Here is a 27,386-nt window from a genome sequence, read left to right as displayed (position 1 = left end):
ACCCAGAGTCCCCCGAGGACCCCGTCATGCTTCCTCTATGTCCTGCATCCAACTCCATTATCACTCTTTTTGTGTCTGAGATATCAAATAACAGCACAGAAATGAGGCTGCATAAACAGGCCTATCATATGAATGAAAGCTTCCAGGTTTCTTTCCTATGAAAATATTTTAAAAAGCCAATGTGATGAGAAAAGAATGCTTAACAGTGTTTAAAACATGACTTTTTTTTTAAATCTCTGATGTAGTTTCTCTGGTAAACTTTGATTAACATTTGATGTTATTGCTTGTCATGCTTCATTTAACTTGATCGGAGCAGAAACATGTTCTAGCTTTTTTATTTCCAGGTATAGACAACGTTTAAAATGTCTTAAATGGAGATAATAGGTACTGTCTTCTTTATCCTCAAGGTAATTTAAAAGAGGAAAGTCTTTTAAATGTCATACTCTGATGTTTGTTGTGATGTAGCCTTTTATTACTCTTTGAAAATTAGATGGTGTTTCTATTGATTCAATTTTGTTTGGCAAAATCCCGATTGACACGCATTAGATGATTGCTCATTTTTCATGAAGATGAAGTATTTTTGGATGATTTTTTTAATGTCACTAATACTGCTCTTATGTGTGGACATACAGTCATTTGAAAAATAAAGTTTCAGAGGACTCCATGCAGTCTACTGGAAAACTAAGGAGGAGTTCACGGTCAGCTTAATGACTGCAAGGTGCAGTCATTAAGCTTGATTTGAGGCACAGCTTAATGACTGCAAGGTGCAGTCATTAAGCTGTGCCTCAAATCAAGCTCAAATCACCATTCCTCCATTGCCATGCTTGACAGTTGGTACGAAGTGTTTGTGCTAACAAATGTGGTGCTGTGCATGTGCTACCTTTTTATGGCCAAACATCTCCACTTCGGTCTCATCTATTCAAAGGACATTGTTCCAGAAGTCTTGTGGTTTGTTCACATGCAACTTTGCAAACTTAAGCTGTGCTCTTTTGTGAGGAGAAGAGTCCTTCTCCTGGTGACCCTTCCAAACAAGCCATGCTTGTTCAGTCTTTTTCTAATTGTGCTGTCATGAACTTTAGGCTGGAACATGCTAACTGAGGCCTGTAGAGTCTGAGATGTAGCTCTACTTTTTTTTTTTTTTAAGTTTAATCAGCAAGTAAACAATTATATTTTAATGCCATGAATCACTAAATGCTATTGCGTGTACAGGTGAGAATCTTTAGCCAGGTTTCATTCATTTGCACCCACATTTTGCTTAATTTGTGTGCATGTTTAAAGTCATTTGTACACATGAGATAAGTGCACATAGAGCACAACAGACCAGCCTTTATCCCAAAGCCGGGGAGCAAACATGGGGATCTCTTATGGTAATTTTGTCATGTAATTCTATTTTTCATGAATCATTCAAAAATCAGCAAGTAGCAACTTTTCACTTTTTTTTTAATCTGTATTCTTACCTTGTTTTTGATTTGTAAAAGGGACAGAAGAGTATCAACTAAATATAAGCACTTTGGAGCCTCTAACGCTGCCTGCTGTATATCATGATGATAGCATAATACATTTTATTTCCCTTCTGTGACCCCTGAGGGACTACTTATCTATGCGTTTTACATAGAAACTAACCTGCTTGCTTGTAACTCATTTTTAGCACAGCAGACATTTGAACTGCATCATTTGTATCAAGTAATAAAAAGCAAAAATGTAAATGATGTTTTCGGGATTTTAAAAATCAAAATTGAATCATGTGGGTTGAAATCATAAATAACTGAAAACTCCTCCCCCCTGTTTTTAATGACCCAGTTGTTTTCTGTGTTTTAATGGTGTTTAGCACTGTCTTAGACTGTATGTTAAAGATGGACATAGCCTCTGGGTCTAAAAAGCAAAGCCAACGCTGAAGTGCCTGAAAGCTGCATTCTTTGTAATGGCCAGCAGGGGGCAGTGTTGCTCATTGCAAAAAGAGCCTTTTACTCATTTTCTTTGATTTATAACCTCAGTGAACACTTTCCTAAAAGAGTTTATGGTTTCAGTTCTTACTGAATACAACATGAGGCTCATTTAATACTCTGTGATGTCAAGTTGGTACAATATGACTGTGCAGGGTTTCTTAGTCAGAACCACGTGTTGGTCCAAATGCTCAGCCTGAGGCTTCAAAACTTTAGTCACCCAGTTGGTGATGTCACCATGGCTATGTCCATCTTTTAGATAAAGTCTGTGCATACTGTATAATGACGTTAGTTGACTTAACTTGTTAAAAGCAGTCAAATAATTTTTCTACCCAAACCGACCTAACCTCTCAGTTCTCTTGTTGTGGCTCCCTTTCATCATCCTCTGACCTCTCTTTCCTCTTCGCAGCTGGGCCACATCGAAGGCGAGCCAATGAGAAGGGGAGCCTTCCCCGTTACATTTGTGCACTTCATCGCTGACTGAAATCTGGGACTCAGGAAGTGTCACAGGATGGCACATCCCTCTATCACTCTGTCTGCCAACAAATCCAACAAAACATCCGCCATCGCCCCAGTGTTTGCATTCGATGTCGTCATCATAATCATCACTGGCATCTCGAGCGAGCTCATTTAAGTGTCACTGCTGCTCCAGCAAGTCTGGGTGTCAGGGGGAACTCATCGGACTGTATGTGGTTTTAATGCTTGCAGATGAGAGAGAAAAAAAGAAAAAACGATGATTGTAGTGAATGTCCTCTCGCAATAAATGCACTTTTCTTGTCTTTTCCCTTGTTGACATGTATGTACAGAATTCATTTCATCCAATTTCTCCATTATACAGACAGTCCTTAAAGTGATAGTACTGAGATTACAGCATTGTATTTTAACTGTCAATGTGAACTTGGTCCAACAGGCTTACATTCCACATCTGTGCATGAGCAATTTTGAAATGTGTGCTTTTAGGTGCAGCTTTCCACAGCTCTAGTAGCCCTCCTGTGTGGAGGTTTTCCTAATGGTGCTAAGTTAACCCTAAAATATGCTGGAAGTTGCAACCAAGGGAGCCTTTCCCTGTCCTAATTTCAGTGACGGACTGGCATTGAAAATGGGATGCTGCATGTTAAAATAGCCTCCAACACATCACACCTGGGAGAGCCCAGTTTCTAATACAGCTGCAAATGAATTCAGTGTCATGAATCCTCTGCAAGGCTTTCCCTACACATACACACACTGCCTGCACCAATTTAAGTCGTGGGGCAGGCGGTCATATTCAGTAGCAACACTCCAGTTCTTCCTCCCTTCTTCTTCCTTCTGATCTGATGCCGACTGGAGCTACAGCAGGCAGTAATTACCTTTACGCTGAGTCCTGACATCTCAGGCTGTCTCCGCCTATCATCTGCCTTATTAGAGGAACAGAAGTGTGTTTATGTGTGTGAGAGTGCATGTTTTGTATGCACAAAATAAGCTGCGAACGAAAGCATATTGAAATAAGTGGAAGCAAAATAAAATGAGAGCGTGGGAATGCGATGAAAAGCGGGACTAAGCTCTGTGAATTTTGTTGCTTCCTCGAGATGCTTCCTTCACATGAGCTAAAAAAAATCCTCCATCTCCAGAAGGAACATCCTTCCTGCAGCTTAAGCCTCATATAGTACATCTAAGACAAGTTTATCTAATGCATTATTAAGTATAAAACCTAGTGTAATTAACTTCATTTTAGTTGCAGAGCAACTTCCTTTTTGTTCATATTGTTGATATTTAGGCATTTAACCTGAAATCGGAGCCTTTCGTGGATTTGTGAATGACAAGAAGAGGAGCAGGAGTCAAAGCTGATGCTCTCTCTTCATCGTGTTTAATATTAACTCACTGGAAACAGAAAGATTTAATCATCTGTATGTAAATAGATTTGATTTTGTTTGTGGATATTTAAATGTAAAATAAGAATAAAAGATGAGCAGGTTAACCTGGGCAGTAAATGTCTTTTAATGCACTGTGGCGATGAGCAGTCACACAACCTCAGCTGGGACTGTGTGTGTGCTGTAAACAAATACAGACAATAATCCACACACACTACTGGGAACATAAACTCAGATCATTGTCATTAACTGTGTGAATCACTGCATTGACTCTTAACTCTGTTGTGCAAATAAATGGGAGGAAAAAAAACTGGAATAATAAAATATGAAATACTGCAAGGCTTCGGTGTGTTTCTTTAGAGTTTATGATCCAGTGGGTTTTATGATTATTTATTTTGGGGGTGGGTCCTATTTAGTGGCCTGCATTTTAAAAATCCCATCTTGTTAAACTGAGAGCCAGATGTATCAAGAGCGCCCTCTGATGGCGAATGCACTCAAAAATAAAGGCGACCGTGAGAAACGACTCCGATCAGTGACATATTTATTGAAAAGCAATCCTCTGTTGCACCTGATCCAAGCCTTCATTTTCCTGATTCATACACATTTTCAACGGGACCAACGTGAAAAGGACAGCAGTTCACTGTTTATTATTTCACATGGTGAAGTCAAGTTAGTACCACAACTGTAAACAAATCCCTCACAATCATACATGTGTCACTACCAGCCCGTTAGAATTTGCTTTTTTTCCAGCTAACATAACATTGAATGCAGGTTTGATTACTGCATCACACCTTTGGTACCAAGTGAGTTAAAAAAAAAAAAAAAAAAGATTGAAAACAAACTCAAGTAAGTCATTAAAAGTGGATGAATCCCACAAATTAAGATTAAAGTGTCCAAAGGCAACATTTGTAACATTCCTTCTGGTCAAAAAGCGACCGCTATTGTACCAATACTGCTGTTAGAAAACAAAACACTCAAAGGATTTCTAAACCTGAACAGGGATTTGAGTCCACTCATTGTCTCCCATGCATTAACATACCAGCAAAGTTTCAGCACTGTGTACTACATAGTACCATCACTTACATAGCATTACACTTAAAAGCCCTGCACTGTGAACCAAAGCTATATTTAATGCAACCATTTCCCTCCTTTCTAAACCTTCCTATTCCATATTTATTTTATTTTGAAAAGAGGGGGGGGGGGGGGGGGGGGGGGGGGGGGGGGGGGGGGGGGGGGGGGTGGGATAAAGGAAACACATTCCAAGTAAATGATACAGAAAAATTCAGCACAGCTTTGTTTTAACTGGAGGATTATGGGAAGGGAACAAAAGCTAGCTCACACTGGGATGAATAATGATTCCTGCAAACTAACAAAAATAACCACAAACCTGCCCTTTGGATGACTTCTCTGAAGGACAACAAAGCAAAGTTGTAAAAAAAATGGGAAAATGGTTGCATATTTTATATATATATGTGTTTTTTTTTTTTATTCTATTTTTTGCCAATAACGATGCTGGTTGTCTACTGCTGGTTTTTCCAGATGTTTCACTCTCATCCCAACTCGTACTCTGAGCCTCAGGACTTGTCTGATGTCAGGACGCAGTCAAAGGAAGCCGACAGCACTTTGCAGATGGACTGAGCCTGCTCCTGTTCACACAGATGGTAGATGACATGCAGCAGGCAGAGGAAAAAGCCGCATTCAGTGACAGTATAAAACACCAACTCTAATACTTACAGAGCTGCTGCACTGGTACACCCAGATGCTACACTCTTCTTGTTTTGTGTCTGTGGTTTTCAGAGCGAGCAGGTTCTTCCCTGCTCCCAGGCCGTCATCGTAACACAGCATACGCACTATGAGGTACAGGGGGTGGCGATGCAGCACATTCTGAGGGCATACATTAAAAAAAAAAAAAGGGTTTTTTTTTTTTTTTTTAATGTTTCAACCCTGTTTCTAAAAGTGATTTGCAAATCATTTAAACGTCACGTTTAATTAGCAAATCACATCAAATGTTAAAAAGGTAAGAAATTTCACAGTATAGTCAGAGAATACATGCTCACTTTGGAGAGGTCATGACTTTCAAAATGAATGATCACTGTATAGCACCTTTCTATGGATTTACTACTCACACAGTGGTCCAGAGAGGCCACTTTGACGCCGTACTTGGACACTACAAGAACCATCTCCTCATCTCCAGGAACGAATGGCAGCTTTCCATCTTGCTATGAAAGGAAGAAACTAAATTTATAGTCTCTTCTCTGTTTTATATCACATTAATTACAGCATATTGCTTGCTGAAAACATAGGAGAAAGGTTAATGTTATATGTGCCATTATCTTTATGCAGCTTCTTACCTGAGCAGCATCAATGTAGTTGATGAGGTCCAGAGGTTCCTGGAGGGTCCTGCTCATGTCAAACTGTAGCTTCTCAATGGCGCCCACATATTTTACCCGGAACTCAGTGCATGTCTCAGATGTGTTATTACCTATAGGCAATCAAAGCAAAAGACAGCCGTTAGAAAATAAAACTGTAAGACCGCTTTGACATTTTAAACAAGAAGTCACGCTGACCTGAGCTTTTGGTGGAGTCTGTATCAAGGCTGGCAACGGTACTCGATCTGGAGAGTCCTCCCAAACTGGAGTCCACAGACTGCAGAAAGACAGAGACATTAGCCAGTGCTGCCTTAATTAAACACAGGGACACGAGCCTGTTTGCATGTTTGTGTTGTTAACCACCTTGCTCTTGCTGCTGATCTCACTGCTTTGCGAGCTGCTGCTGCTGTGGCGCTTTTTGACTTTCCGGAACATCCTTCACCATGACGACCGCATCCAGCCCTCCAGCCCCGCTGACCTGGATCATCAAAGGCCGCAGCATTAAACACACAGCATGACCATCTTCTCAAGTCTCAATAGAGATAATAAACCAGGACACAGCAGTATATATTTTACATTACAAAATAACCAGCATTCATGGACATGTAGACATCCCAGGTGTCTAAACTGGGATGCCTACAAATGTGGCCTGTGCTGACATACAATACTGTGCAAATGTCTTGTGTGGCCCCTTATTTCTTTATATTTTGATTTTGATTTCTTGAAACATGCAAACATACATGGAGAGCCAGTATATATGGCAAAAGCAGAGTTTGTCCAATTCAAATAAGCTTGAAAGTCAATATTTGGTAAGACCACCTTCTTCAGCACATCCTGAACTGTAATTTCTTTAAGTATTTCCTGGATATTTTATTTTTATTTCATTTTAATTCATTTAGTAAGTACACATTATTTCAGTTAGTTCTGTTTTTTGCCCCCCCCCCCCCCCCCCCCCCCCCCATGAAAAGCCTAGGTTTTAATTTTATTTAACTAAAATCTTTTTCTCACACTTAGTCTTAGCTTCTAGTGTTACTTTAGTCATCCACACAAAGGTGTCAGCACATTCACAAAAAAAGACATCCTAACCTAAATAAGCAAGTTAAAGATCAGATAAAGTCATGTGGACTGAATAACACACTCTAATGAAAACCTAATTTGATAATATCGGTTTTAAAAATTAATTTGTGTGATTATTTATTATTAAAATGCTGGTAATGTTTTAAAGTGCTATTTAACCATGCGTCTAACTGCTAACAAATATTTTTTTTAAAAAAAGGAGGCCCGTTTAACAGGAAACTACACCTGTTACTGTAACAGCCTCTTAGCTGCATCACGTCACGTCAGTGCACAGACACCAGCATCAACAGGCTGCGTTTGATACATCAACCATATAACCTACGAGCTGCGCTGTGTAAAACAGCGCTTGTAGTGCCGTAGCTACAAGAAAAGCTGTGTGGCTCAAACTTATCCTTCTCCTCCTTGAATATATCCCACCGGTCGCATTCACTTTATAAGTTAAAAACCGAGGCCTTCCTCGGAGGGGCTTAAAGAGAAAGGGTTCACTAATGCTAACCTAACTTACAAACAGCATACCCGCTTGTCCCGAGGCCGTCTCTGTGTACCGTTTACTTACTTTTCTTCAAACCCGCTTTCTGTTTACCCGCAGTTTGACTCTTTGGCTTCCCTTTGAGCTGTGAAGCCGACACCCAGCACCATTTAAAGGGGACGCAACGAAGACGAGAAACAAATACGTAAAAAGCCTGCTTAATTTTACACAAATAATCCTAAGTTAAACTCATATATTTAACTGCCGTGTTCCTTTTTGCGTACAGTTGTCCAGTAAACGTTAGAACAACCGGGCAAAACCACACCAAAGTCCGTCTCGGAACCTATGTCAAAGCACTCGATTCCCAGTCGGCGGTATTTTGCACACGCCCCCGGAAGTTCATTCAGCAAACACAGAGAGTGCAATATTATCGATTTAAAATTTTCTATTTTCAAAATGACCCCAAAAATTTAGAACGAAATGGCCACAAAACGCAAAATAGAGATAACTGTCCCTGCCGAGGAAAGCGACCAGCTTCTGATTCGTCCACTGTGAGTTAATATATATTTTTTATATATAAATAAATATTATATTTTATAAAACCACATAATACAATGTTTGGCTCATGTTGCAGCGGTGCAGGGCAAGAGGTTGGGCGGTCATGCATTATCCTGGAGTTCAAAGGAAGGAAAATTATGGTAAAGAAAAATAAAACTGTCCTGCTGTGACTTCATACTGAGAAAATGTGGAAGTATTATTTTTATGCACGTTATACAACAGCAGTAATAATTATATTACGGTGATCTGTTTTAAGGAGTACACAATGCAGTTTTTTTGTTTGTTTTTGTGCGTTCAGTAAAATTTAACTAATGTCATAATTTTTAGATTTCTACATTATTTTGCTGTTGTATTTCGTGCTGATACAGATCAGATTCAAATGAGCAAAGCGGTATTTGTGTTTGGCAGCTGGACTGTGGCATTCACCCTGGGCTGGAGGGGATGGACGCTCTCCCATACATAGACTTGATCGATCCGGCTGAGATAGACCTGCTGCTGATCAGCCAGTGAGTCTACCCCATTTGCTGGACTGTCTCTTAAATTTTCAAATTCTTCCTGCACAGAAATTACATTGTAGATTATTTTTGTGTGTTTTGTGTGTTCTCATCTCAGCTTCCACTTGGATCACTGTGGAGCACTGCCCTGGTTCCTCCAGAAGACCAGCTTTAAAGGGAGGACCTTCATGACTCATGCCACTAAGGCCATCTACCGCTGGCTCCTATCGGACTACGTTAAAGTCAGGTAGGAGCAGAGGCGCCTGTCTTATTAGAGACAATTCATTTTCAATTACAGTGTAGTCTACAGCCATTTTTTCATTATGGTTGAAGCAACATCTCGGCAGACGACATGCTTTACACTGAAACTGACCTGGAGGAGAGCATGGACAAGATTGAGACGATCAACTTCCACGAGGTCAAGGAGGTGGCTGGAATCAAGTTTTGGTGCTACCACGCTGGTCATGTGCTGGGAGCTGCAATGTTCATGATCGAAATAGCTGGAGTCAAAGTAAAGTTTTCTGTTTAGTTTTTGTTTTTAATGTGTAATGACATAAATTTGCCTTATTTAAAAAAAGGTCACCTACATGTATATTGTCCATCTCTTTTCCCCTCCAAAGCTTCTATACACAGGAGACTTCTCCCGACAAGAAGACAGGCATCTCATGGCAGCTGAGATCCCCAGTGTCAAACCTGACATCTTAATCATAGTATGACCAAAGCGACAATGTTTATTTAACCATAATAAGTCATATTGAACACATTTTTAAAAGGATCTGTAGGTGATTTAAACATATTAAGAAACTATTATTTTTCTTTCTGCAGGAGTCAACCTACGGCACTCACATCCATGAAAAGAGGGAGGAGCGAGAAGCTCGGTTCTGTAACACCGTCCATGACATTGTCAACAGAGAGGGTCGCTGTTTAATCCCTGTGTTTGCTTTGGGACGGGCCCAGGAACTGCTGCTTATCTTGGGTTAGAAGTCATGTTTGGCTCCCTGATACTGATAATGTGATAAAGTACATCAAATAATATTGTTAACCTTCTCATTTGATGGTTATACCCTCTGTTTGCACTGAATTTCAGTTATTTGTCTTCTCTTTATTGCATTATGTGTCAGTCATAGAAGTCTGTAAGATTTGAGTTTCGTGTTCTCTTGCAGATGAGTACTGGCAGAATCACCCAGAGCTCCACGACATCCCCATCTATTATGCTTCTTCCCTGGCCAAGAAGTGCATGGCTGTGTACCAGACTTATGTTAACGCAATGAACGACAAGATCCGCAAGGCCATAAATATCAATAACCCTTTTGTCTTCAAGCATATCAGCAATCTGAAGGTAGAGACTGTCACAGAACTCCTGTACATTTAAGTGCCTCTTATCAACATACAACGGCGCTGTCTGTTCTTTCTAGAGCATGGATCACTTTGATGATATCGGCCCCAGTGTGGTGATGGCATCTCCAGGTATGATGCAGAGTGGACTCTCTAGGGAGCTCTTTGAGAGCTGGTGCACCGACAAGAGGAACGGCGTTATCATCGCCGGTTACTGTGTGGAGGGCACCCTCGCCAAGGTTAGAGCACAGCGGGACAGCAAAAAGTGTTTCTATGCAAAGTGGGGAGAGATATTGTGATCTAATAATAGATAGAATCAAATGGACCAGAGTGCAGTTATTTACTGGAATTTTCAGACTATCAAAATTCAGAAGCTCAGAAGCCATGACAAAAAAGGGGCTTAGTGAGAGTGAGTTCACTAATGCTGAGCTAACTTACAAACAGCATACCGGCTTGTCCGAGGTTTTGGATCATTAGTCTGGCAAAACAGTCAAACTGAAGGCTCTAAAAACAGTAGATGTACCATCTTCTTTAGCTATTTTTTTCATCATTTCATAGACTAAATGTTTTATCAAGAAGATAATTGCCAAACAAATCATTAGCCGTTTCCTACTCTGCATACTGTGCAGCACATCATGTCTGAGCCAGAGGAGATCACCACCATGTCGGGACAGAAGCTGCAGCTAAAGATGTCGGTGGATTACATCTCCTTTTCTGCTCACACTGATTACCAGCAGACCAGCGAGTTCATCAGAGCCCTCAAACCACCACATGTGGTAGGAGTTTAAAATTAACAGTTCTCTGAACTCATCCTTTTTTTTTCCCTGCATAAATTGTTGTACATGTTTATTCTCAGATCCTGGTACATGGGGAGCAGAATGAGATGGCGCGCCTGAAAGCCGCACTGATCAGGGAGTACGAGGATAACGATGAGGTTCACATCGAAGTCCACAACCCTCGCAACACTGAGGCTGTCACGCTGAATTTCAGAGGAGAGAAGCTGGCCAAGGTGCCATACACTTTTCTCGTGGGCTTTTTGTGTTTAGCGGTCACTGCGTCCTCCTTCTGACTTCACAAGGCCGGCATATGCTTTTAAATTACGCTGTTAAAAAATGCAAATCCACTGAAAATGAGATGCATACATTTCTCTTCACAGGTGATGGGCTCGCTGGCTGATAAGAAATGTGTTCAGGGTCAGAGAGTTTCAGGCATATTGGTGAAGAAAAACTTCAACTACCACATCCTCAATCCCTCTGACCTTTCCAGTAAGTTACTGTGATCTTCCCCTAATCGAGCATAGGACCACCCAAGGCATTTTTAATAGTGTTAATGCTTGAAAGCTCGGGTAGATTATTCCTCTTTCATACTTTTTTGGGGGTTTGGGATTCAAACCTAAATTGAAGTAGACGGAATGATTGACTGAAGCAAGAACATTTACAAGTCAAATACCAGACCAGTATTCCTGCTCAGCTGTGCACTCCTCTGGGAGCTGTACTGACATGATGTGTCTGTTCTCCAGCGTACACAGAGCTGGCCATGAGCACAGTGAAACAGACCCAGGCCATCCCCTTCACTGGACCGTACTCACTGCTTGTCTGCCATCTGAGGAACCTCACAGGTAAGACTGTGTTTGCACTGTGTATGTGTAATTATATATGTATGTATATATATATGTATGTATATATATATGTGTATATATATATATGTGTATATATATATATATATATATATATATATATATATATATATATATATATATATATATATATATATATATATATATATATATATTTGGGGTGGGACTTTAACGCGTTAATTTCGATTAATTAATTACGGGGAAATTAACGAATTAAAAATGTTAACGCATTTTAATCGCACTTTGCACCGTGGAACGTTTCTCAGTGCACGAGTTCCAGGCATACAGATTATATCGACGCACAATGTCCAAATTCAGGGGCCGCATCCTTAGAAGGACCCGGCCCTTCGCAGCCCAGGAAGCCCGCAAAGATTGGAAGTGAGCGGCTAGCCTTCATATCAGCCTCGCCTGCCCTCACCTCTGTGTAGTTCATGTCGTCTAGCAACCGTGAATGCGAAGCACAGCTGTGTAAAAGCAGCTGGTTAAACGGACAACGAACTTTTTCTCTTATTTGTGGTTAATTTTTAATTGTTTTATTCAAAATAAGCTGTTAAAACTGTTAAAATTTCCAACTATATTAAGTGAGACATTAATGTTGAATAAAACTATCCAGTTATGAAGCTTAACTTTAATTTCAGGAGTTTACTTATCACAGGAGCACTTCCACCCTTCATGGTCTGTGTAGTAGACTGGTGGGAAAATAAACAAAATTTTGAAGTTTAAGCTTATGTATATTGAGTCATTCATCAACCAAACTTAAATTAATATTTCTTATGTTAAATATTTAAATGCGATTAATTTCGATTAATTAATTACAAAGCTTCTAATTAATTCGATTAATTTTTTTAATTGAGTCCCACCCCTAATATATATATATATATATATACCTGCATTGATGGCTGTCCGTCTGTCTCAGGTGATGTTGAAGAGCTGGAAGGAACTGAGAAGAACACTTTGAAGATCTTTAAAAACATCACTCTGATCCAAGAGCCCGGAATGGTGCTGCTGGAGGTGAGCGGCCACAACAACACAGCTATACTTTTTCACCCCATTGATTGCGATAGAGGCCTAAACTGGAGCGCCAATTTTGGAGCGCCGCTTTAAGGCCATCCAGACTGAAACATTCTAATACTTCTTTTAACAAGGTGAGAAGGTACCATTGTGCCACCTAATAACAACTACTCATTCGTGTTTTCTGCAGCTTTCCATGTACATGTCTCCAAGGAACTACAATCCTGGCTTTGGTGTGGTGCAGAATATTGACTGGATCACACTCCATATATGATTTAAGGGGAAACATCAGGATTGGTTATTCTTGTTCCTGGCCACTTTGTTTTCTGCTTACTTACTTAATGTAGCGGCTGTGTCCAGAGCTTCAAATCTACCAGTTATTGAGGCTAAGAGATAGGCACATAGCCAAAACACATGGGGTATAGAAGGGTTTACTGTTTTAATAATTAATAGCTGCAATTCACCCAACCATGCCTTTTCTTTATCTTCTCTTTCAGTGGATAGCTAATCCTCTAAATGACATGTATGCTGATGCTGTCACCACTGTAGTTCTGGAGGTTCAGTCCAACCCAAAGGCTCAAAAAGGTCAGCATGATCACTAAACATAGACAGTATATAAAAGCTGGATGTAGCTAACGTGAAATTACACACTGGTTTGTTGAAACACATTTTGAAACCTAAAATGGAAGTTTGGCTGTTACACTTAAGCTAAAGGCTGTTGGCATCCCCAGTCCAGCTGCAGCCATAGAACGAGCTTTGGTGATGGCTGACAGGCTGTTTCTTTAATCTTTTCTTTTGGTCGTGGATCAGGCACTGATTGTTTTGGTTTTCATGACTGATTACTTTGCCCTTATTAATGGGTTTTGTGTACAAAGTACCGATACACTACATTAACAATTAATTCAGAACTTTTTTTGTGCAGTTCTATATTGCATTGTTGTCACAAAATCCCACAGCACATCTGGCCTTGCTTCATGGCACACAATTTGGGAACCACTGGCTTAAAAGCATACCATTCTTTATCATATATTTTACTTTACAAGGGACTATGATTTACTGAAGACATAAATCAAATAAGAAGTAAGGTCGTTTTTTGCAATAAGAGTCATCGCCCCCTGCAGGCCATTAGAAATAATGCATTCTGCATTTGTTTCACTTTTTGGAACTTGATGTTACATCCATCTTTTATATACAGTCTGTGCCACTGAATATGTGCTCTCTTGTTTAGCTGCTGCTGTGGGTTTGAGTATTTATTGCTGCATCTGGTGCTATCTGGTTAATGTCAGTGATCTGCTTTGTGCTTCATGAGCAGTAATGGAGACCCAGGGTACCACTCTGGACATGGATGTTTTCCATACCCGACTAGAAGTCATGCTGCAGTAAGTAGTAGAATAAATCCATACAAACATCTTTATAACATTGTGTGCATGTGTTACAGTATGAATATTTTTCCTCAGATAAATATCCAATTGTATTATTTCATTGCTGTGTCTGTTTTCAGGGACATGTTTGGAGAAGAATGCGTGCACTTCAGTGATGGTAAAATCATCTCTGTGACGGTGGATGGGAAGACGGTGCACGTTTGCTTGAAAACGAGGGTGAGAGTATTTTAGCCCATCGATGAAAGCTGCTGATTTGGTGTTTGAAAATGTTCCTGACTTCTTTTCCCCTCACCAGTCCGTGTGCTACGAAGATGAATGCACAGAGGACGATTCACTGAGAGAGATGGTGGAGCTGGCTGTGCAGCGGCTTTATGACGCTCTGAACCCTGTTATCTGAAGACAGGTACAGACCTGCAGGTCTGCAGACATGTTAGACTTCACATTTTACAAAAGAGTTCAAGCTTGGTCATGAGATACACAAACCCAATTCTGAAAAATTTGGGACGCTGTGTAAAAGGTAAATAAAAACAGAATGCAATGATTTGCAAATCTCATAAACCCATATTTTATTCACAATAGCACATAGAGAACATGAGACATGGTTAAACTGAGAAAATGCACCATTAGTTCAATATTAGCTCATTTTGAATTTGATGCTGGCAGTACATCTTAAAATAAATGGGACAGGCCTATGTTTACCATTGTGTAGCAATAGAATCATGACTGCTTTTAATGCAGTGCCGCCTGATTGCCCAAAGATCATGGACATCCAATAATGATTGTCCCTTGCACACAGAAAGAGATTTCTCCAGATTCTCAGAATCTTTTGATATTATGTACTGTAGATGATGAGATTGAGAAACATTATTCTGAAATAGTTCCACAATTTGTAGACATGGTTTTCAGGAGATTGCCCATCTTTAGTTCTGAAAAACTCTGCATCTCTAAGATGCTCTTTTTTGTACCCAGTTATGTTACTGACCTGTTGCTAATCAACCCAATTAGTTGTAAAATGTTCCTCTGGCTGTTTCTTTCTCACTTATTTTTTCCAGACTGCTGTTGCTGCCATCAAATTCAAAATTAGTTCATATTTTTCATGAAATAGTAAAATGTCTTGGTTTAAACATTTGATATGTTTTCTGTCTTCTATTGTAAATATAATATGGGTTTATGGGACCTTCAAATTATTTTATTCTGAACCTGCTCTCATCTGTGAAAAGCACATGGCGTAAATAGTGAGGCTGCCAATTCTAGTATTCTATTGCAAATGCCAGTCTGGCTCCAGTGAGGGCCCACTAGAGGATATTGGGCCCTCATTAAGTGTGTTTGGTCAGAGACATTCACATCAGTGGCCTGCTGGAGGTCATTTTTGTAGGACTCTCACAGTGCTCATTCTGTTCCTCCTTCCACAAAGGAGCAGATACCGGTCCTGCTGATGGGTAAAGGACCCTATATGGCCCTGTCCAGCTCTCCTAGAGTAACTGCCTGTTTTCTGGAATCTCCTCCTTGCTCCTGAGACAGTGCTGGGAGACACAGCAAACCTTCTGGCATTGGCACGTATTGCTGTGCAATCTCTTTAAGGTCCAGGTTTCGCCTCGTGCTGCCATTAGTGACACTGACCCTAACCAAATGCAAAACTAGTGAAAAAACAGGAAAGATGAGGAGGGAAAGAATGTGGCCTCCACCTGTAACACCATTCCTGTTTTGGGGTTTGTCTCATTGTCGCCCCTCTAGTGCACCTGTTGTTAATGTCATGAACACCAAAGCAGCTGAAACTGATTAACAACCCCCTCTGCTGCTTAACCAGATCACTATCCCAGATGTTTAATTGACATGATGCTAAACTCTGATTAAAAAGTGTTCTTTTTTTTTGAGCAGTGTATTTGGATCTTACAGTGTCCAGATTTTCAGTATTGTTTGTATTTTAAATAAAAGGGGAAAATGTTTACACATTTCACAAGCATTACAGTGATGACAACAACCTACTGAGCAAGTATGACTTGTAAAAGAATAAGCTATGTAATGTAATTTTGTAGATTTCAGTTTTGTTTTCTGTATTGTAAGCACTTTTAATGATGAAATGCATTATTTAATAAGTTAACAGTATTTGAGTGTAGATTGACTGTAATTTTATTTGACCTGAATTCATTAATGTGCACTGATATGACTTGTTTACGTGTGAATGTGATGCAGTGTGAATTTCTAAATGTACTACATGTATTGTATTTGTTGTGTACATGTTTTAACAAGACTACCATTTTAAAAACATTGTTTTCTTTTCTCAACTGCAAATTAGAGAATTAAAAAAAAAAAGCCCAAACAACTCAAGCAGCGTTTGCTCTTACAATGTCCATAGGTCATTTATTCATTGTCTGAAACAGTATAACCCAGTAATTTTACAATAAATATGATCAAAGGCACATTCTTTAATATAACCATCTGATTACAACCTTACAGTTGCTGTAATGCCCATTTTGGATGGGCGTTTAAGCTATTACCGCACCCTTTACTTACACTGCTATAAATATGTTACAAATAGCAACACATTACACTTAAAATTTGGCTCACCAGTAAAATTATTAAGTTTCTCCCAGACTGATGACTTTATTAAAGCCAAAGGAGCTGAAGTGAAAGGTTGTAAACCCACCACTGAAGCCTCCACTGCTGGTGATGCCGTGCTCACAACATGTTGGCAGAGTGGACTGCTGTGCAAAAGGTAATACAGGATGAAGCACTACAATAAGTGATTTCAATTTATTTTTATATTCAACTTCTTTTATGTGATGCAATCACAAACAGATGTGCATATGTTTGCTCATATGCACAGATTGTTTATTTTGTTGATTGAAGGTCCAGAATTATTTAACTATTTAAATAAATAGTTGCTTCTGGGCCTTTGATCAGCCTTAAATCCTCACCGGCTTGAATCAGTGGATACTTGTCAAGTTTATTTCGGTCAAGTAACTGACTTAAAATTACAGAAGTGCAGTGTTTAGTAGCGTGAGAGGTGCTGGAGTTTTAAGGGGACCCGCAGTGTTCAATCTCCAACTTTCCCCAGCAGAAGCCTTCATCCTTTTTTAAAGTTCATTAGTATAGCGATTGCTACCACCAACAGCATGCCAACTCCAACCTCCATCATCGTCCCCATCTTCCTGTCGCCTATAGTGTCCTGTTCCTTCTTCAGTATCTCCTCTTTGCGGACTCGGATGTCTCTTTGTCTCTGCAGCTGCTCGCTGTAGTGAGACTTGAAGAAATTGTCGAAATCAAAGATGCCTCCTCGGCCGTCTGCGCCCATTACAGACCGTCGGCTCTCGGCTTGCGGTCTGGTTGAGCTCCCGGTGGTGTCCTTGGCGGACGGCCTGACTGTGGCAGTGAGGTCTGACAGACTCAGCAGTCCTCGGTCATATTTCTTCCTCAGACCCTTGTTTCCCAGCACGGTGTAGGCCTCGTTGATCTCCGAAAAGCGGACCGTGGCCTCTTCGCTGCCGGCGTTTCTGTCCGGGTGGTAGGTGAAGGACTGCTTGTAGTACGCCGTTTTTATCTGGGCTTGAGTGGCGGAAGGCGACACCCCCAGGATTTCATAGTAACCCGTTTTGGTTTGGTAAAGAGGCTCGGATCTGGCTCCGTTACCGCTGTAAGTCCGGACAAATGCCCACTGCCCATGTCGCCGGTACAAGTGTTGTTCTCGGTGGAAAGTCCTACAAAACTCGGCATACCTCTGGTGCCGAGGAAGATTTCTATTAATTCTTTGTACCTGGCTCTTGCTAGAAAGCGAATACTCCTCAAGTCCACGGTAATGGTAATTTTCAGCAGCATTTCTGTCCTCCGAAACAGCTCCAAGCTGCGGTTTTACCCTTGTATAACTGTCCCGAGAAGCTCCAGCAGGGACTCTGTCCGCGGCATCTTTAGCTCCATACGGTCCGGGGTTTGGACTGTTACCCAAAAGAAAACCTGCTGGCAAATACGAACTGTGCACAAAACTTTTCTCGTGTTTGTTGCGACTGGCAAGGTGATAGCAGTTACTTATTCTGTGTGAAAAGCCGTGCGCTCTCCTTCCAATATAACTTCTGACTTCTGCCATCTTTCCAGCGACAAACTGATTTCCGCGTAGCAAAGAGCAGCTCGTTCATCCGCAGCGCCCCCCAGCGACCGGGAGGCCGAAACTGAAAGCTCTATAAAAACTTTACATCCTGTCTCAAAGTAATGCTGAAAAGCTAATTCACGCATTTATTACTTGTAGGCTGGACTACTGTATTTCGTTATTATCAGGCCGTCCTAAAAGATCACTGAAAAGCCTTCAGTTAATCCAAAATGCTGCAGTCAGAGTACTGACAGGGACTAGAAAGAGAGCATATTTCTCCCATATTGGCTTCTCTTCATTGACTCGCTGTTAAATCCAGAATAGAATTTAAAATTCTTCTCCTCACATACAAGGTCTGGAATAATCAGGTTCCAGCTTATCCTAAAGATCTCATGCTACTGTAACCTTAGTTATAGCACATGTTTATTTTTGGGCACATTTAATTTATTTTTTTTTTTATAATTGTGGATTATATAAATTTGTGTTGCATATTAAGATTTAAAATGTTCATGATTTTATCGAATTGAGTTTATTATATAATTAATCATCATTTGCCTCATCGTATAATTTTATGTGTAACGTTTAAGTTATTTATTATTACACCTTGTGAGAAATAGACATAGTTGGCTTTTCTTTTTTTTTTTTTTTAACTCCTCTTTCAAACCGTCTGTGTTGCTGGTCCAAAATGTGAACATTAGTATGCTCAAAAACTGTGTCCTTTGGGTGCAGATGTACAGCTGAGTCCTGTCCTGTCGAGATGGCTATTCTATGGTGTGCCATGCTTTTGTGGAGTGGCTGTTTGGTTTCTCCACATTCAAATGACAGATATAAGCTTTTCTCCATATTTATTCAATTGTATAAGCTACCCGAGAAAAACAAAACATAAAACCACATTTTTTAAGTATAGCGTATGATTTAAAAACAAAGATGTAGCTGGAGATTTAATTATTTCTAATAATATCCGAAGACATGTCTTTATTGTAAGGATATCTTTGTTGTTCAGTCAGAATGTAACTAGTTATTAGTTATATAGTTAATCATGATAATAATAAATAATTAGATTATATAATTACTGTATTTCTAGTCCGGATTAGCTTTATTTTTTAAATTTCTACGCAGGATTATTTATGTCCTTTCATATATTTTGGATGTTCTGGGTTTCAAAAATGAAAGAGACAATAATTTCTTTTCACGTGCAATTTAAAATGTATATTTTGACAAAAAAATGCCACAAATCAAATCAAATCATTAAAAAAACAAAACAAAAAAAACCCAAACAAACAAAAAAAAAAACTTTATTGTGAAGTACGTCGTTTTACCCTAACCGGAAATCCGTGAGTGGGATCTTCTATCCTGCAGCAGAACAGGTCCCAGCGGTGTTTGGGATCCACCTAGTGTCTACGTTAACAAATCGAGTGATGTTTTTCTGTTTGTTTGTTTTAATGGTCTTTTCTCGCTAATTTCAGCCACTGGCCACTGACTACCAAGCACACTGACTGCATCATGGTAAACCTCTGCTGCCTCTGTTGCGGTGAACTCCCTGAACCCCGCCCCCCTCCGCCCGGTCAGCCGGGAGCAGCGCGGGACTCCCGCTCCGCACAGCAGCAACATCAGCAGCAGCAGCCTGCTGGCTCCGGCCCAGACGCCTCAGGGCTGAGGGGGGCACGGAAGGAGGGAGTGAACGGAGGGGCATTTGGAGCAAAGCAAGTGAATAAAAAAGAGTGAGCTTACAGTTTCTCTCGGACATGCGAAAAGTGCAGCATGCTCTCTTCCGATCAGGACTCTGCGGCGGCCAGCGGTCTCAATGATGCTGAGGGAGAAGTGGAGGAGGAGGAGGAGGAGGACTCACCAGCTGAAAGTGATGTCCCGGAGGAGGTAAGTGCAGATAGATGTAGTAATTAATTCTTTTTTTTCTTTTCTGAGTGACTTTCAGGAAAGTAAGCAATAAAGAGCCATGGATTTATTGTTCCACTGTCCGGAAAAAAAAAAGCTGCAAAAACATGCAACCTTTTTCTGTTACTTTCCTTAAACAGCTGTCATGTTGGTGGTGCCCCTCTTTTATCCGGTGCCATCCTTTCAGTGCCATCACTATCACCTGCAGCCAAACAGCATCTCCGCTTCCTGAAATGTCACAATAGTTAATTTCACACAGTGGCAGCAGATTCCAGCGATGTGGAAAGGTACTGTCACGACGAAAGGATAGATCACAGTCTTCCACAATCCAAGTTTACATGCATATGTCTGCATTAGGTCCTCCAATCCTTTGGTTTTTATTGTCATCGAGTAATTACTGCGTTTCTGTTTGCAGGGGCGATGACTGACCAAGTTTCTGTGGTTACAAACAACTTGTGCCTATTTTTTGTTATATTTCCTGAGTTCAGCTGCCTGTAAACTATTGTCACGACCAAGGATCGATCATATATGAGTCAGCTTTTCTTTTTTATAGGGGTAACCTTGTTCAGATATTGCATTATGACCTCTGAGATGTCGTTTGTCTGTATGTAGTCTCTAACTTCTGCAGTCACGAGGCTTAAAAGTCCGCCCTCTCTGGTTCACAAGAATTGAAACCCTGTTTCCTCCATAAATAACTCAAGTGGAACTGGCAGTGTGTGGCATCTCCACCCCAGTGCAGTACCGGATAGCTGGCTGTCAGCATAAACCCCTTCACTCCATAAAAGACCAGAGCTAGTCAACGTGGAGGAATGTCACCACGAGATTAAAAAAAAAGTATTAGAAAATATGAAATCAGAAATTTCAAATAACTCCCTGACAAGCAAGTGCCATCAAGTTAATTTCAGTAAATGGTCTGAGGACAGTTTCTCTTTCTGTGCCCTGGCCATTTTGACTGTTAGTGTTACTGATGAAATAGCCTTCAGCCAATGTCTTTGCTGAATAGGACTGTTTGACTGCTGGTCGGAATTGCACACTTTGTGTTTCTGTTTGGCCGCTCTCAGCCTCCCAGTGCTCAGCGGAGCGATGGCCGCGTTTGTGTAGAAATGGTAACGAGAAGAAGCTTTCACTACTTTTACTCAAGGGAAATCCAAAACATATTCAGTCACAAGTAAAAATCCTCATTGAAAACGTAACGTAAAGCATCAAAATGTAGTAAAAGCTCAGCAGTGCAGCAGGTAAAGGTTACGATACTGTTAGGCTGCGATTTTTTTAAGTGACTAACAGCTGTGAGATACGTTTTATTCTGAAATGTAAGTAGATTAAAATGGAGAATGGAAAGTGAGGCACAAGTACTTAATTGGAATTAAGTGCAGTCCATCTATCGATTTTAATTGCTTAACCAAATTTATGGATGTGAGGGATGGAGCCTATCCCAGCTGTTGTGGGGGCAAAAGGAGGGCTGCAACCTGGACAGGTTGCCACAGGGGAGACACCTGCAGCCAATTTAGAATCACCAAGTAATTTATCATGCATGTTTCTGGACTGTGGGAGGAAGTTGGAGCTCCACAGCTCCAGCTGACTGGTGGACTCAAACCCAGGATCTTCTTGTGTGAGGTGACAGTGCTGTCCACTGCACCACTGAGCCACCATTAAGTACATGTATTTAGTTACATTTTACCTCTGTTTATTTTATGTGTTAATGCAATTAAAATGTGTTTGTTTTTTGTTTTTGTTTTTTTTTGGCGGGGGGGGGCAGCTACTTCCTTTATTGATAACTGGTGGTTTTGGGGGTGAGGTAGTTAGGTAGTTCATCTAGTCTACAAAATGAAAAGAAAAAAAAAGCTAAAATTTAAATTGTCTTTTTTTTGGAATAAATCTTGTTTCTCTCTGTAGGTGAGGAAATACTTATTTCTGCAACCTTTTTTAAATGTATCTTTTCAGGTTAGATACTGTCTCTCATCACCACGTTTCTCTGTATGCTGCTGTTAAGTGGCTGCCTCTATATATCTGCAGACTTTCCTATTAGTTGTTTTTTATATAAAAATCTCTGCTTGGGCTGATTATCTCTTATCTGTTTATGCATGTGGAAAAACCACATGGATGTACACAGCACTTTACAAATGTTTGTCTCCAGAGTCAGAAGGGAATTAGGAAATAATGCTCTTTAATATGCAGCCCCCTTTATTCAGGATTAATCTACAGAAGGAGCTGAAATAGTCAGAACTGGGGGACTTAAGCTCCCCCATAGTAACCAGTTATGACAATTAGGATCAAGAAAATACTTGTTTCTTTATTTATTTTTAGATTTGTTACATTCTGCTGAATTCCACTGTTCTTCCTTTAGTGTGATTTACTTTGCGCTTAGGCAGAGAAAAGCACTTCGATTTATAATGTAGCCACTTTCATTTGCATTTCTGCTGCGAGCCTTAAAATCGCTGCCATGTTTCGGGAGTTCATTGCTTTAAGTGCCTTTCTCTCATTACTCTCATCTTCCTTTCTTTTCTGTCCCTTTCTCTCTCTCCCTCTTTCTCTCTGCAGCAGCGTCCAGTTAAGCAGTCCCTGGGTGCTTGCGTCTGCCGGGAGTCCCATTGGCGCTGCCTGGTGCTCTCCCTGCTCATGTACAGCTGTCTGGGCGCAGTTGCCTGGTGTAAGCTGACCCGGGTCACCAAGATAAGTTTCAACTCTGCCCTCACCTCCTCATTCACCTCCTCCTTTACCTCCTCCCTGCGGGGCGCCTCTGGGGTGGGCGTTGGAGGACATGCGATGATCTACCACGACAGCCCCTGCTCTGACGGCCTCATCTACATCCCCCTGTCCTTCCTGCTCATGATCTACGTGTTGTACATTGTGGAGTGCTGGCACTGCAGAGCCAGGAGTGAGCTGCAGTGCAAAGCAGACGTGGACAGCGTGTACGAGCGGGTGCTTCGGATGCAGCAGGCCCAGCCTTGCATATGGTGGAAGGCTATCAGCTACCATTTTGTTCGACGGACGCGACAGGTCACTCGATATCGCAACGGGGACGCCTACACCACCACGCAGGTGTACCATGAGCGAGTCAACACTCATGTGGCTGAGGGCGAGTTTGACTACAGCCACTGCGGCATGAAAGATGTATCACGCGACCTTAGAGGCTTGGAGGGACATCCAGCGACTCGCCTGCGCTTCACTAAGTGTTTCAGCTTCACCGAGGCAGGTCCAGAAAACGATTACCTCAACCAGAGAGCCAGGTTCTTCTCTGAAATCGAAGGTTTAGATGATTACATGGAAGCTCGGGAGGGGATGCAGCTAAAGAATGTGGACTTTAGAGAAAACCTAATAGCCTATGTAGACCCAGACAGGATGCCTTGGTACACTTCCCAGGTTGCCTTCTGGCTGGCAGCTCTGCTCATGCTTTCCTGGCCTCTGAGAGTGCTCATAGAGTACCGCACTGCTTATGTGCACTATCGCATAGAGAAACTGTTTGGGTTGGAGTACGCCCAGAGCAGCCCCTCTCCTCTAGATGAAGACAGGCCTGTGGGGAGCAATATTGGTTGCGTTATTCCCAGAGTTGACACACTGGACAGCACTGAGATGGAGTGGCATATACGCTGCAACCGCCAGGTGATTCCCAGCTACTCAGAGGCGATGCTGCTAAACATGAGGACAGAGGCCTCTAATTCATTACAAGACACGTCTTCCTCTGACTGCCTCCTACTGGACAGCAGCCAGACTGCTGAGAGCTACGGAGCTCTCCAAAGCCAGGATGATTGTGAGCAGTGCAGCGAGCCGAGTGGACAGGGAGCTGGAGGAGGCAGGAGGAGGACAATCACCAGCTCCAGCTGCTCCTCCCTCTTCTCCTGCCGCGGAGCACTGTTTCACTCGCACCTCTCCTTGGACACTTCTCGGTTCTCCCTCTGCCGCATGTACGGCTCCCATCGCACCGTGGCGCTGTGGGGGAGCCGCAGCAGCAACCTGACGGACCCCTGCTGCGCGGACGAGCAGTGCTGCCGGTCCGACTCCAGCCAGCTGGCGCTCAGCGACAGTCCACCAACTTACAGAGACGCACGCTTCTTTCCTGTTCTTATTGTGCATCGGTCCGAGGGCAGCGAGGGCGGGAGGGAAGTAAGGCGTTATTATATACGAAGAGGGTCGTCCTGCGTGGAGACGGCCTTGTGAAAGATTAGAAATGAGACGGTTTTTAATGTCAGATATGATGGAGGGTGTGGAGTCGAGTTCGTCACTATTCAAGAGACAGAATAAAGATGTGTGGATAAAATATGCACTTTCAGAAAATATCACAGTTAAAAAGAAAGTAAACCAAACTCAAGATTTTTTTTACGTATTTTTTGAACCCAGCTACAAATAATGATAGTGTTGAACTGAATTTACAGCCAGACAGCCTCTGTGAAAACATCTGCAGTGTTTTTTATCTTGCATCTCCTTGCTGCATGATCTGGGCATCCCACTAATTTGTCATCTGTATTTTCCATCTTGGAAATCAAAGGCTGGCTGATCTTGTGTGTGGTGTACCTGTATGGTTACAGAACAGTGGTCCATTCAGAGACACATGTAAGAATAATATGTGAAATTTGAAAAGTTGCATGCTGTTGCAGATCATTTAGATAATTAAGAGCAAGTTGAAACCAAAGACTGCTTTTTAAAAATATATTATTTTATTATTGAGACCTACAAAAAATAACGAGAAATATGTGGATTCGAGACAACAGCGTGAATGTTTAAGTGAAAATAAAGGTGTCAAAAAGGGATGAAAATTCCTAAAATCATGATGAATTTTATCATTGCAGTAAACTTTTTTTTAAATAAAAATGTAAAAATATATTGCATTACATGTGATTGTCGGGCTCTCAAAGTATAAGATGAGAAAGAGACAGAGACAAAACAAGGAAACAAGTTTTTTTTTTTGTTGCTCTGATCACATTGATCCAAAGCGACAATGTCACACACTCTCAGACTCACAGCTCACTGGTACGTCTCCTGCCCTTAACTGCGAGGGCAGAAACTCTAAAGATAGTGTTGGGACTTCACTTCAAATAACACCAGAGGGAGGAGTGGTACAAATGAAGCATGTATTGATACAAAAATAAATTCAACACGCCTTTTAAACTGGAGAGCTCATTTATGAATAATATGAGCTTTTGATCTTCTTATTATTATCATGGGGTAAGTAACTGAACTAATATTGTGTCCCTGGTTGTTAATCTTCGAGACTTTCAAAATATATGAGATCGCTAGATGAAGCTGTATACAAAAGGAAACTTTGGTGTTTTAAGAGATGTAGAGAATTGAAGTGAAAAATTGATCATTTTATGATTAAAAAACTATTTTCACCCTGTTTTTCTTGGCTGTTCACACAAAAGACACCTGATAATAATACTTATGAGATTACTAAATAAAGTAAATAGTTCATGAAAGTAAAAATGTGTTTAAATTTGCCAAGTTTGGTATATTATTATTATGGAATTATTTATGCACTTAACATATAGCAATGCTTAAATATTGTAACCATGCATCCTAGTTACTTTTTGTTACCGAGTGTACTGTTTTTTTCTTCCATCTTGCTACTAGATAGCAACATAGGCCACATTATTTCCCATAGATTTGTGTTTTTGAGAGGGAAATTTCAATTTTGAATACTGTCATGCATTAGTATTACTTAATCATTATTAACCAAATTAATGTTCATGAATAAATTTTCACGTTTTATTGTAAAATTATTTTAAAATTGTGCGCTGAATTGTAGTTTCACAGCGCTAAAAACATAAGGCGTGTGACAGCGAGATCTTTGGTGTTCTCTCTCGCCTCTCTAGTTTTATTTAGATAGGAAATTATTAGAGCCTGAGATGCCGATATTAGCTATTTGCCAATATATCTGTATCTGCATTTCTAACTGCCAATAAATGAAAACTTAAAAAGTAGATGAGCAACAACCTTCAACCGTTACGAGTGTTGATGTTGCATAGTTTGTCCACCAGTGGGCACTCTGCGACTACAGGTGTTTGTAACACCACAAACTCAACACCCAGCTGATCCAAGTGGAGTGGCAGACCATAAACAAGTAATCCATGACTTATTGCAACAATAAAACAATTATTTTTAAACTGCACTGTTATCTGTTATCTTACTAAGGACTCACAAATAACCACACATAGAAAAGGTTAAGGAAATCTGTTTATATTCTGTGTGTCTGAAATAAAAATTTTTTTAAATCAGCTGATGTATCAGTTTTTTAAAATAACCAAATATCGATATCGGCCTTCAAAATCGTATATCAGTCTGGCTGATATAGAAATACTGGAATTCTACATTATAGTTTGACGAGAGTAATTCAAGAAGTATGAGCATTTATAAATCAAATCTAGAAAAATAATAAGCATACACATCAAAGACTTAAATTCCTATATCTGTACTCACCGGAGATACAAGATTACTGCTCTGGAGATAATTCAAAAGTCATATAATTATTACAAAGTAACATCTATATGTATAATAGCTAACATTTATTTTTTATGAAAATATATGACTGGTCACTTTATTAGGTGCACCTGTTTAACCACTTGTTAATACAAATATCTAATTAGCCAGTCACATGGCAGCAACTCAGTGCATTTAGGCATTCACACATGGTCAAGACAACCTGCCAAAGTTCAGTCTGAGCATCAGGATGGGGGAGAAAGGTGAATTAAATGACTTTGAACATGGCATGGTTGTTGATGCCACGGGCTGGTCTGAGTATTTCAGAACTGCTGATCTACTGGGATTTTCCCACACCACCATCTCTACATCTTTACAGAGGATGGTCCAAAAAAGAGAAAATATCCAGTAAGTGGCAGTTCTGAAAAAGCCTTGTTGATGCCAGAGTCCACACTGGGTGCCACTCCTGTCAGCAAAGAACAGGAAACTGAGGCTACACTTCATGGGCTCACCAAAATTGATCAACAGAAGTTGGAAATTAATTCCCTGGTCTGATGAGTCTTAATTTTTGCTTTGACATCCAGATGGCAGGGTCAGAAACAACATGAAAGCATGGCTCCATCCTGCCTTTTATCAGTGGTTCAGGCTGCTGCAAGTGGTCTAATGGTGTGGGGGATATTTTTGACACACTTTGGGCCCCTTAGTACCAACTGAGCATTGTTTAAACATGACAATCTACCCGAGTATTGTTGCTGACCATATTCATCCCTTTATGACCACAGTGTACCCATCTTCTGATGGCTGCTTCCAGCAGGATAAGGCACCATGTCACAAAGTTCAAATCATCTCAAACTTTTTTTTAACATGACATTGAGGTCAC

At 40.8% G+C, this 27,386-nt stretch overlaps 5 protein-coding genes across 12 annotated transcripts in view; 3 read left to right on the top strand and 2 right to left on the bottom strand.

Moving 5' to 3' along the window:
- The window catches only part of asap2a (ArfGAP with SH3 domain, ankyrin repeat and PH domain 2a), a 61,018-nt gene extending 57,423 nt beyond the window's left edge, over nucleotides 1-3,595 (top strand). For all 4 annotated transcript variants that reach the window (XM_030718586.1, XM_030718585.1, XM_030718584.1 and 1 more), the window contains one exon: nucleotides 2,353-3,595. In XM_030718586.1, the coding sequence (XP_030574446.1) occupies nucleotides 2,353-2,427 (75 nt within the window). In that variant the 3' untranslated portion in view covers nucleotides 2,428-3,595. The remainder of the gene's footprint in view (nucleotides 1-2,352) is intronic.
- Nucleotides 3,596-5,036: 1,441 nt separating this feature from the next.
- itgb1bp1 (integrin beta 1 binding protein 1) lies at nucleotides 5,037-8,035 on the bottom strand. Of its 4 annotated transcripts, none has more exons than XM_030718625.1 (7): nucleotides 7,753-8,035; nucleotides 6,523-6,637; nucleotides 6,358-6,436; nucleotides 6,142-6,272; nucleotides 5,917-6,009; nucleotides 5,525-5,674; nucleotides 5,037-5,436 (listed from the first exon to the last, which is right to left on the bottom strand). In XM_030718625.1, exons 2-7 carry the CDS (start codon nucleotides 6,592-6,594, stop codon nucleotides 5,365-5,367), a joined length of 597 nt encoding a protein of 198 aa, XP_030574485.1. In that variant the 5' UTR covers nucleotides 6,595-6,637; nucleotides 7,753-8,035; the 3' UTR covers nucleotides 5,037-5,364. The 4 variants fall into 4 exon arrangements, with proteins under 4 accessions (XP_030574485.1, XP_030574484.1, XP_030574486.1 ...); XM_030718624.1 differs by having other exon boundaries at nucleotides 7,793-8,035; XM_030718626.1 differs by having other exon boundaries at nucleotides 7,742-7,801.
- Nucleotides 8,036-8,104: 69 nt separating this feature from the next.
- LOC115772380 (cleavage and polyadenylation specificity factor subunit 3) lies at nucleotides 8,105-16,414 on the top strand. 2 transcript variants are annotated; one of them, XM_030718592.1, is made up of 19 exons: nucleotides 8,105-8,256; nucleotides 8,340-8,403; nucleotides 8,672-8,769; nucleotides 8,876-9,004; nucleotides 9,091-9,268; nucleotides 9,378-9,467; nucleotides 9,583-9,733; nucleotides 9,921-10,096; nucleotides 10,173-10,331; nucleotides 10,722-10,868; nucleotides 10,949-11,101; nucleotides 11,249-11,357; nucleotides 11,612-11,710; nucleotides 12,645-12,739; nucleotides 13,237-13,324; nucleotides 14,052-14,118; nucleotides 14,241-14,337; nucleotides 14,417-14,524; nucleotides 15,536-16,414. In XM_030718592.1, the coding sequence occupies exons 1-18, from the start codon at nucleotides 8,186-8,188 to the stop codon at nucleotides 14,516-14,518; spliced, it is 2,073 nt and encodes a 690-aa protein (XP_030574452.1). In that variant the 5' UTR covers nucleotides 8,105-8,185; the 3' UTR covers nucleotides 14,519-14,524; nucleotides 15,536-16,414. The 2 variants fall into 2 exon arrangements, with proteins under 2 accessions (XP_030574452.1, XP_030574451.1); XM_030718591.1 differs by having other exon boundaries at nucleotides 14,417-16,414.
- Nucleotides 16,415-16,505: 91 nt separating this feature from the next.
- On the bottom strand, nucleotides 16,506-18,207 carry LOC115772394 (dnaJ-like chaperone JEM1). Its single transcript, XM_030718616.1, has one exon. It carries the CDS (start codon nucleotides 18,200-18,202, stop codon nucleotides 17,189-17,191), a length of 1,014 nt encoding a protein of 337 aa, XP_030574476.1. The 5' UTR covers nucleotides 18,203-18,207; the 3' UTR covers nucleotides 16,506-17,188.
- Nucleotides 18,208-19,515: 1,308 nt separating this feature from the next.
- Nucleotides 19,516-26,163, top strand: LOC115772658 (transmembrane protein 151B). The gene is made up of 2 exons (XM_030719039.1): nucleotides 19,516-20,077; nucleotides 22,634-26,163. The coding sequence occupies exons 1-2, from the start codon at nucleotides 19,964-19,966 to the stop codon at nucleotides 24,248-24,250; spliced, it is 1,731 nt and encodes a 576-aa protein (XP_030574899.1). The 5' UTR covers nucleotides 19,516-19,963; the 3' UTR covers nucleotides 24,251-26,163.
- The last annotated feature ends 1,223 nt before the right edge of the window (nucleotides 26,164-27,386 follow it).

Source organism: Archocentrus centrarchus, chromosome 22 (assembly GCF_007364275.1).
Source record: "Archocentrus centrarchus isolate MPI-CPG fArcCen1 chromosome 22, fArcCen1, whole genome shotgun sequence".
Lineage (NCBI taxonomy): Eukaryota > Metazoa > Chordata > Actinopteri > Cichliformes > Cichlidae > Archocentrus > Archocentrus centrarchus.
Note: the sequence above shows the minus strand (reverse complement) of the source record. Positions and strands in the feature narration are given on the sequence as shown.